This window comes from Cryptotermes secundus, unplaced genomic scaffold, assembly GCF_002891405.2.
Source record: "Cryptotermes secundus unplaced genomic scaffold, Csec_1.0 scaffold1483, whole genome shotgun sequence".
NCBI classification, from domain to species: Eukaryota; Metazoa; Arthropoda; class Insecta; order Blattodea; family Kalotermitidae; genus Cryptotermes; species Cryptotermes secundus.
Window position 1 is genome coordinate 74,962 of NW_019731299.1, and position 10,437 is coordinate 85,398.

Genomic DNA, 10,437 nt, shown 5'->3' on the forward strand with positions numbered 1-10,437 from the left:
GTGAGCAGAGGAATATCCTACACGAAATAAGAAAACGGAAGGCTAATTGGATTGGTCATGTTTTACGCAGAAACTGCCTTCTAAAAGAAGTTATTGAAGGAAAGATAGAGGGGCGGATAGAAGTGGGAAGAAGACGTAAGAAGATGCTGGATGACCTTGGGGACAGAAGAGGATACTGTCATTTGAAGGAGAAAGCTCTAGATCGCATTAAGTGGAGGAATTGTTTTGGAAGAGACTGTGGACCTGTCGTCTTGACAGATTACTGATGATGATGATGATGATGATGATATATATATATATATATTTCATGACTTTTGGGACACACGTTGTATAATGAAAACCTTATTTCTAGCTCATAGTGTGCTTTTGCTAAACGAATTGTTCACAGTTTAAAAGTGTTCAGATTTCTGTGTGACAATGGTTTTGGACCAAAACTCAAACTTACACAAGGACAGAGCATGATTTGGATTTGTAATTTTTCAAGAAACATACTCATAGGTGACCTCCATAATTGCATCATTAGAAAGATATATCCACTGATATTTTGTTACCAAACCCCAGAGTTCTGCAGAACATGCTTTAATATTTATTGGTTTTGAATGATCTTCAAGACCTTGATTTTCCCATGTTTATTTATAATTGTATCTGCTATCCAGTTTAATTTTAATTTCTATGGGGTGAAACAGCTGGTCACATCTGTGTGTTGTTAGTCCCTGCGGCGTAAGGAGCGGGAATTTGAGCATGAAATGGAGCGACTGGCACGAGAGAAGATTGCTGCACAGCAGAGGCTGGTGATGCTCAAGAAGGAGCTGTCTTCTCAGTGGGATCACATTGACTTCAACACCCTCCTGCCAGAGAGTACTCATGTGCTTGAAGATCCCCGAAGCAGAGATCATGTGTCCCATACCACTTCTACTGCCACAGAGAGGGATGAGGCAATGAGTGATGCAGAAGAGCCACTCAACAAGTGTGGTGTTGTGTACAGCAGCACATCGTCCCTGTCCAGTGCTGCCACTGCCTGCTCACCACCACAGCTACCTCCCCCTCCACCTCCTCCACCTCCAGTACCTGCAGAATTGCATGGGCATGGAGGAGAGGTCTCCAAATCCACACCCCCCACACCTGTGGTGCAACTGCCCGTGTCTGCACATGTGAGTCTGTTTGGTAGTTTGTTCCTGTTACTGTATATCTTGTTTGCTGGGGCATGCTGTAATGATGGCTGATGTGTTGACAGATGGTTGGGACCACAGGTCTTGCAACACTGGTTAGTCCCACCATCCAACTGCTTGCTCCGTCAGGACTACGCATGTTACCGGGTGACCCACAGCCCCTGGCGCTCACCGTGCATCCTCCACATCTTCCCGCTGCAAGTAAGGAAGTTAATGTGGTTCTGGGTATGGCATAGTTAGAAATGATTGGTCCAGACCTCATCAGCAGTTGATGCAGTAGATAGTAATCATTCATCTGTACTTGACGTTTGACCAAGTAAAAGCACTGATGCTATTTTGAAAGAGATACAGTTGTCAACCAGAAGGAAGTGCAGCAGTAAGCTTGGAGCATTAAGAAGTACCACTGATACTAATATACTAATTGCTTGCTTTGTCTGTTACAGTTTTGGGTTCATCCTATGTCTTTGATTTCAGATTGCATGCATCTTCTTTCATGATGCTGTTATGTTTGGTAACACTAGGAATGTGTGGAGGAGGAACTGATCAGAGTAGATTAACGTCAGATGGAATGTATAATGTAGCAGTCGGGGGTTTCTAATTCACTGGCATTGCATCCTAACATGATATATTCTCTGGGGCGTTCGAGTGGTTTGTGAGACATGACATCTGTAATTCCCAAAATCCATTAATCTCCTTCCGTCAGAATATCTGGTTCTGATTTCAAAATAATACAAATAAGAGTAATATTTCTTGCATTATCGTGCCTCTCTGTTGCTGGCAGACTTCATATTATTCTCCATCCTATGGTTCTTTTCAGACTTCTTTTTTGTTAGTTGCTAATTCCATTGCACAGGGTCTTTTATGAGAAGTTGATAGTTACTTGGTTTGTTAAGAAAATCCTAACTTTTGTGGCATCTGAATGTCTGTTACTATGTTCACAAAAGCATACCATTGGACTCTACTCTCAGCCAGTTGAATTCATTCCAGTCCTTCACATCCTATTTCTCTAATTTTCTTTTCCTTGCCACATCTCGGGTGGTTGGTTTCTGGCTTCTCATCGTGGTGGTCTGGATTCAATCACAGGTCAGTTTATATGGGATTTGTTGTGAGCAAAGTGGCACCGGGACAGATTTTCTCTGACAACTTTGTTTTCCCCAGCCAATTCTTATTCCACCAAATGCTCCATTTCTCTTATCCAGGTCTGGTATGGTGGACCATTATGACCTGACTGCCAAGGGTCTCAATTTTACCCCACCCTGAGAATTGGACCTTGACTGTGCTACCGTGGAAACAAAATTGACCCTTGCAGGTTGCTGAACATCAGGAAATCAGTCTCACCAGTAAAGGTGGTTTTGAGAAAATGAACATTTCACATTAAGGCCCCTGGTGCATATACAGGGAGGAGTTTTACTCTGCTGACCGGTTCCACTGATCTGCACTTCACGGCGACAGGTGTACTGCTGGCCATGAGGCACATATGAATTTTGCTGATGAATCAGCATGCCTGATGGCTGATAACATTCGGGATGAAGTTGATACAATTCACAGATCACAGGAGATGTTGAAAATGCTGTCCCTCTGCATGTAAATAACTTTTGCAATTGAGTTTTGTTAAAAGAAACAGGTACACAGGTCCTTCTTGCACTTACAGCACACGAGACAGCAACTTTCACTGGATGGAGCATGACTTTATGGATTACATGTGAATTCTCTGAACTTCTTATTTCGCATACTTATGTATCCCTGCAAGTGAAACTACACTTCATCAGAAAAGAATGTCAATTGCGGATCCACCTCACCTTCAACAAGAGACTGTAGAAACCAACTGCAAATATGAACTCTGCTAGCTGGATCATGTGGTCACAGGGCATGCTTGAATTAGTGTTGTTTTATAGGGTCAGGGCTTCAGTAATTGTATTGCCCTTCTTGCATATGACTTTGTTCCCATTGTTCTACGTTTATTCATCAAATTGTGAACTGTTTGTCTGCTGGGAGCACTTTCATCACAAAATTCTTCAACACTTTCTAGCAGATCGTATTTCACATAGGTGTCATACAGAAGTACACCACACCATGACACCTCACTGCACACTGACTAACTGAGAACAAATAGCTAATGGAGCTGATACCTTCTGCCTACTGCTGACAAATTGTAAACAAACTCCCATGCATGAATCACACTTGTTGCCATGAAACATAATGCCATCAAGCAGTCTACGAGTTAATTACGTCCCTTCATTCCAAATGTTATCGGCCATCAGTCATGCTGATTCATTGGCAAAATTTGTCTAGGCCTTGCTGCAAGCAGCGCACGCTGGTTGCTGTGAACTGGTCACAAAGTTAAAAGAACTCTCTCTATGTTATATTCCTGAAGATTACCACTCTGCAGTTTTGTTTAGGTGTATGTCTTCATAAATTGCTGAAATTTAATAAAATCATTGAGCCATTTTCTAGAAAATTGTCATTTTTTGTTTTGAGCCTCTTCTGAAAGGCGCTTATTATTGTAGCTGGATTTTTCACATTTACCAGACATTGACCTGCGATGGATAAACTCTTGAATACCAGATACTATATATATAAAACCCAGTCATTCAGGTTCTAATGAGGCACACACATCAATCTGTCCATACAGAGAGACAGCATTCGAAAAATCACTTTTTGATAATGAAGGGGCTGAAAACATGTAAATCCATCAGTATCTTGAGATTGATATTTTGCATAATCACAACTACGTATATGAGAAAGTAAAATTAATGTTACTCCTATATCTACATGAGTGTAGGTTATCTTCTCCTTTCTACGTGAACCATTCGTTTAACCTTGCTTTAATCATTCTAATACTGTTAGGTGAAGGACACAAATTACAGAGTTCCATGTGTAATATCCCTACCTTTATGTGGTCTGAATATTTTTCTCTGCACTTTGTTCTGGCTTCTTTCTATTCATTTTACTTGCTTCTTTTGACTCCAGTTTAGCTTGAAATGTAAACTGACACCAGATTTGATAAGAATCATTTACATGGGTCTTGTTCAGTTCAGTTCCATGAAGCAAATGTTTAGTGCATGCATAGAAGTATGACAGTAAAGTATCATTCAAGTCTTCTGTTAACAAAGCTACTCAGCAATGCAGACATCAAAGAACATAAAAGCATGAATTATTTTTATTATGTTTCATTAAATGTTCATCTTATTGAAAAGTGTTAATGCAACTTGCAACTTTTAATGAGATATGTACAAGTATTCTGTAATGTGTATCTTACTGTGTGATTAACCATTTTAAACTTCTGGTAGAATTCAGTTTGAGTTTCATGCAAAGTAGAGGTAATATTGACAAATAGACATAACATGAAGATAAAGTAGAGGTAATATTGACAAATAGACATAACATGAAGGTAAAGTAGAGGTAATATTGACAAATAGACATAACATGAAGGCAAAGTAGAGGTAATATTGACAAATAGACATAACATAAAGGTAAAGTAGTGGTTATATTAGACCAAAAGGTAAAGTTGCTGCTGTGCCTGAATACCACACTTTAGCCTTTCAGGGAACAGCAACATAAAGTTCTGGAACTCAGCACTAGATGGAAAGTTATTGGTCAGCATCATCTTCCAGCAGCTAACCTCTGAGGAAGGAGCCCATGTAGCCATTTGACATGAGGCTGAGTCAACCCTAGATGTCACCTCATAGCCAGTCAGTATACTGACAGCTATCCCAGCTCGTATATGAGACCAGTAGAGCATATATGATACTTCTGCTATAAGACACCTCCATCAAATGTAATTGAAATCCAGTGGCTAGTTATGGAGCTTCAGTTTCAGCATTAAGCCTTTCAGGTTTCTCCCCAAACAGTAAATTGTCCCTAGTTGTACCCACAGCATATTAGAAAATGAATATCATCTTACCCCCTCATGTTTATGGTGCAGCTGCTTGTGTCTTGGCATTGGGGGTTCCTGCTCAAAATTCAAATTTCCCATGCTTCTGCTTTATGCTACCCAAAATAATTTGATAAATAGAACATAACAATTCTAACCACGCCCTGCAGTGTTTTGGAGTTATATTAGCATTATCTCTTGATAGAGACTAAAGTGTATTTAAAAGACGTTATAATGTACTTCACTATCTGTTGAGTTAAAGCTGAAGCAGAGGAAGTTGATAATCCTAACAGTTACCTGCTTTGTAACTTGAAAAGCACTCTTGCGACCGTAAAAGGGGTCATGATACATTACACTGCATATTGATCAGTTTTATCCTTTACATGCTGTCACTACTAGATATTGGCCATTCACCTGCTTCAGCCGTGATGTCCCATCCACGATTACGGGGAGTGGGCAGTAGTGAGTCTTCAGACACCAGGACAACTGCTGCCATCACTTTACCAACATTGCATTTAACAAATAAGATGGTTGCTGGGAGTGTTGCTCTTGCAACAGAGGCTGCACGTCTCCCAGGTGGGGCAGAACTCAACATCCTGCCAGCAAATGGGACAATGCGGGCCACTGCCTCGAGCAAACATCACCCCATAACACTCGCTGGAGGTTTGTGTTTTCCACATCACTCCATGGTTTGTGTCAAATGTGTAAGATAAAGTTTGACAGGTGATGCTCTACAGCTAATTCTACATATGGAATACATTGTTTTTCAGTAAAGGCACTATAGTGGGTCACTGAATGTAGTAAATAGCCTGGCATACTAACTTTCATTGGCTGTGTGTTTGCCATGTTGTTAGTGCACACCCATGGTTCATCTGGCCATATATTATGTCATTGCAACACAAATACCTCATTATTTTGAGCCAGTCTAGCGGTTATGATACTGCAATGTTCTCCACTGCTGTGTACAGACATCTATTGTGCTTTCCCACTGTGAGGTGGTTCATAAGTATAAACCCAGGTAAGGTTATTGTTAATGATTACAATTTCTAGGTTTATGTTAGCCAATATTTAGCTTTTTGATTATAATTTATGCATTCATTCAATTTTCATCGTTACCTTGGAAAGTAATTTGTATATAATGCCTATATTTATTAATTTTTGTCGTCTAAATTTGCTTCAGTGTAAATGGTGAGGGGAGGAAGAATTGTAAATTAATAATGATACTATTTAAGAACAGTTTTGTATATGTAATTTGTTAGATATAACTTTACAAAATTTCAGGATTCTACTCATGATGGTACTGTCACTCCCACCTTAGAAATTTACATGGTTGCCGTGTTAGTGCTATTGTCCATTGATGATAGGAAATTTGAAGGTACAGAGATGGGTATAATACAGTGGCATGATGTGAATTCCAGGTTTCATAAAATTCATTATTAGTTCAAAAGTTAATGTTGAACAGAACAACGCTAAGATTGGCCATAAGCCTCTATTACCTTGCTAAATAAGGAAAGGAAGCTAAGTATTACTGGTTGGCAGAAATGTCTGCAAAACATCAAGTAGTTGGAAACCTGTTTTACTTCATTTGCTTATCATCATCTGGGATATGACAACATGTAGTTTGGTGTGAGTTTACTGACATATCAGGGGAATATGTTGTCTCGATCTTCAAGGTTGAACAGTAAGCTGTGCCAACAAGCAGATTAATGATGTAAAAATCCAGATGATAGTATTCTTCATAGACACTGCTGTGAGAACTTCATATCCCACACAGTTTTATTTTATTTTTCATTTTAGGTTTAACTCTTCCAAACGGTGTGCTGGGACATGCAGGAGTTACCCTCACCGCCAAGTCAATTGCCCATACTCCTGGATCTGGTAAGGATTACCTTCTGAAGTCATTCTAACCAAATGTGCAGCAAAATAAGAACATTCAGTAACAAGACAAGGAAGGATACACAGATAAAAGTTTTATAAAACTATGGCAGTACATAGACTCATACAGCTACAGAAATCTATACTGTAACAAAAAAAGAACAGGAAACAAAAATTGAAACAGCAGAAATAAATGAGAAATATTAGAATTGAGTAAGAATAGAACATCTTGAATCTAAATGATAAAATTCTGAAATCCAGATTGCGGTGAGTGGAAATATCACATTCTACAAATGGAAGGCAGACGATTCCAAGGTAAGCTAAAATAAACTCCAAAAAGAAAACTAAATGTAGGGTGCCCACAGTTAAGATTGATTGCCCTTCTAAAGTGAAAACATTAAATATGTTGATTATGCCACTGAAGGCCATTGATAATCTAATCACCTCCATCTTCATTAATTATGTTGGAAACTTGAAGAGGTTACATCTGAATTAGTCATATTCAGTTTATGGTTCTGAAAATTGTATGGTGATGAAAGGGTGAATCATTTGATTACTTAATGTTTCCTTAACCCTCGTGTCTAATGCAGTATGAATCAGCTTTCTAGGGTAGGTCAAAAAGGTCAGCACCACAGCATGGAAATGTAGCCTCAGGACACATTTTGACTCGGTCCATTTCTATCCAGGAACTGTTTTTATATGATCTATTCCAATATTAGCCTCCCATGATTTCCCTTGTCTTCCTAGTCACTGTTTCATGACAGGTTTTCTTACCAAAGTTCTGTTTACATTCTCGCTTTCCTATCACAGTTACATATCCATCCCATTTTAACCTTTTTCTTATTTCCCTAACAATATAAAGTAGGCTGTTACCCAATACCTCAATGGAAGTTCCTGTATTATGGCATATAGACCCATTGCTAAGCAGTGACTCTGTAAACAACAGCTGTTGCTATGCAATAGGTGAATAAACAAACACCCCTTTCCTATGCAACTGTGAATGTATTGTTGGACTATAACAATGGAAATGGTGTTTCTCTGTGGTTCGTGCCGAAGCGTTAAAAGCAGGATTGGTCAAGTTCCAGATTAGTCAATTGTAGAGGAGTTGTCAGGAGTTCAGTTGAGGGAAGTGACGTGAAGTAACTGGTTGGTGAGTGAGAGAGTACAGGTGTCAGTTGAGAGTCAGCCTGTGAAGAGAAGACTAGGAGGTTGGTGTGAAATGGCTGCCAGTCTGGGACCCAGTTGGTTGAGTTGTCAGTTCACAAAGATATATGCATAGGCAGCTGTGACAAGAGGACTTGAGTGTGGAAAACTGAGGAATCTCCACTGTGTTAAATCTGTTACCAGGAAACAGCAAAGGGAAGATTGTAATAGACTGAGGAAACTAGTCTGTATCAATGAACTGGAAAGTGTAGTTCTGAGTGATGTATGCAAATGGTCAATAAATCCATTCGCCAGTCCGTTATTTTATTTCTTATGTCAGCTGGGATAGCAAAGTCGGTCTAGCAGCTAGGCGGGGGCTGGACCACCGAGGGGTCGGACCTCTACCTTATGTAACTGTTACCCTGAGCTCTATAATTGTGCACATGTAGTTACTTGCCTGTATACTGGACCTACTCTGAGAATTCTCCCTTCAAAGAATACAGTTGATGAGTCAGCTTACCATTTATGTTGAGACCAAGAAGTTTTGTAAATAAATTCCAAAATCAGTACAAATTCACGCGTGTAAAATTGTTGCACTGAATATAAGTGACAGCATTATCAGTTTTACAGTGTTTGCATCCATTTAAATCACATGGAAAGTGCACAGGGCCATTCATTGCACATAAAGCATTAAGGCATATTGGACTAACACAGAACTTGCATTGTTTGATATTTATCAACACATCAGCTTTTGTCCTTTCAGAAGCAAGTGGCACTGTGCTGACACCCGCTATTCATGGAGCTGGAACAATTCCCGCCCACCTAACATCTGCAGGTATGATTAGTGAGAGAGCCAACACATCTTTTATTCAAAATGGTACCCTAGAGTAAAGATGAAAATTTGTTGTAATCGATGTCTTATTGGTTTCCTGGTGAAATGAAGCATCAGTGAATTTAACATTGGGCTCATAAGATAAAAGTGGAGTTGCCCCTGTGCCTAATCATTCTGTCAAAAAGAATGAGGAGCTTTGAATGTGAGCCCCACTGTGTGTAAACGAAAGAGAGAACTATAGTTCATTTACTTTGCAGGTATCACGCATGTGGTGACACCACTGGGCAGCCACACGGGTCTGACCCCTATAGTGACTCCAGTGACGGTTGTTTCGCAAGGCAATCAGGTGGCACATATCCTTGCCACTCCACAGCAGCTTGGAGGCAAGGTACAGTACAGTAAGATTCTCTGTCCACAGTTCAGATCTAGATGTTTGCAGAATGTAATTTAAACACCAGGTAAAATAATGTTGATCTCATGACTTCAGTGTTGTAAGTCAGTATTAAATAGTACAGAACCATAAGGCTTATTTTGGACTTATCCATCGTCTGGTATACATAAGACAAAAAACCACAACGTTTTGGAGACGATCCGTCTCCATCCTCGAGTGATGGGGACTAACTCTTTCTAACGGGCTCAACTGAGTAGGTCTACCCTGCCCCATCCACGTGAGGACGGAGACAGATGCAGTCTCCTAAACATGGTTTTTTGTCTTATATATACCAGATGATAGATAATTTCCAAAATAAGCCTTATAGTTCTGTACAGCATACACCATCATCAGAATTCTTTCAAGTGTATAAGTATTAAATAGCCTCATTTGTTTCTGTAATATGCAATATACACCTTAATTTAAGAAGGCACACTACTTTTTTTTTACAGAGATTGTTAGAGAATAAGGCATTTGACACAAATATCTGTCAGAATAGAAGAAAATTAACCTTTAAACGACTATAGTCCCCATATGGGGTCGCACATGTTTAGTCAGCGGTACGTATGTCCCCATATGGGGGCGCACAGTCCGCGTGTGCGGACGTTATTTGAAATACATTTTTAAGGTAGAAAATAATGTCCTACTTATATAATTTTTGGCCACCATCTGCATGGAGTATCTGTCTTCCCACCTGCGTCATCTGCCAGAATGTTGCTTTCGTGTGGAATTCTAAAAAAAATCCGGAAATGCAGAGTCCGATTTCGCACTTCACGAACTTTGTGCGGACGGTCTTTCGTTTCCCACGCGAAAAGCACACACGATACCTCAATTGCGAAGTAGAGGAAGTCGGCCAGTGATATGGTTTGGCCTTCTATAATCTAGATATCTCCGATAAAACGGCAGGGGTTCGACTCCTGGTCGCACAGTCCGCGCGTGCTAACTTTACCTGAAATACAAGTTTAACGTAAAAAATAATTTTGTACTTACGTAATTTGTGGCCACCATCTGCATGAAGCGTCTGTCTTCCCAGCTGCGTCATCTGCCGGAATGTTGCCTTCGTGTGGAATTCTCAAAAAATCCGGAAATGCAGAGTCCGATTTCGCAATTCACG

General features: G+C 39.9%; 1 protein-coding gene across 1 annotated transcript in view; it reads left to right on the forward strand.

Moving 5' to 3' along the window:
• The window catches only part of LOC111867026, a 69,225-nt gene that overhangs the window by 51,645 nt on the left and 7,143 nt on the right, over positions 1-10,437 (forward strand). The window contains exons 12-17 of the mRNA XM_033752517.1: positions 711-1,151; positions 1,235-1,370; positions 5,443-5,706; positions 6,841-6,921; positions 8,825-8,896; positions 9,151-9,281. Coding sequence (XP_033608408.1) covers positions 711-1,151; positions 1,235-1,370; positions 5,443-5,706; positions 6,841-6,921; positions 8,825-8,896; positions 9,151-9,281 — 1,125 coding nt within the window. The remainder of the gene's footprint in view (positions 1-710; positions 1,152-1,234; positions 1,371-5,442; positions 5,707-6,840; positions 6,922-8,824; positions 8,897-9,150; positions 9,282-10,437) is intronic.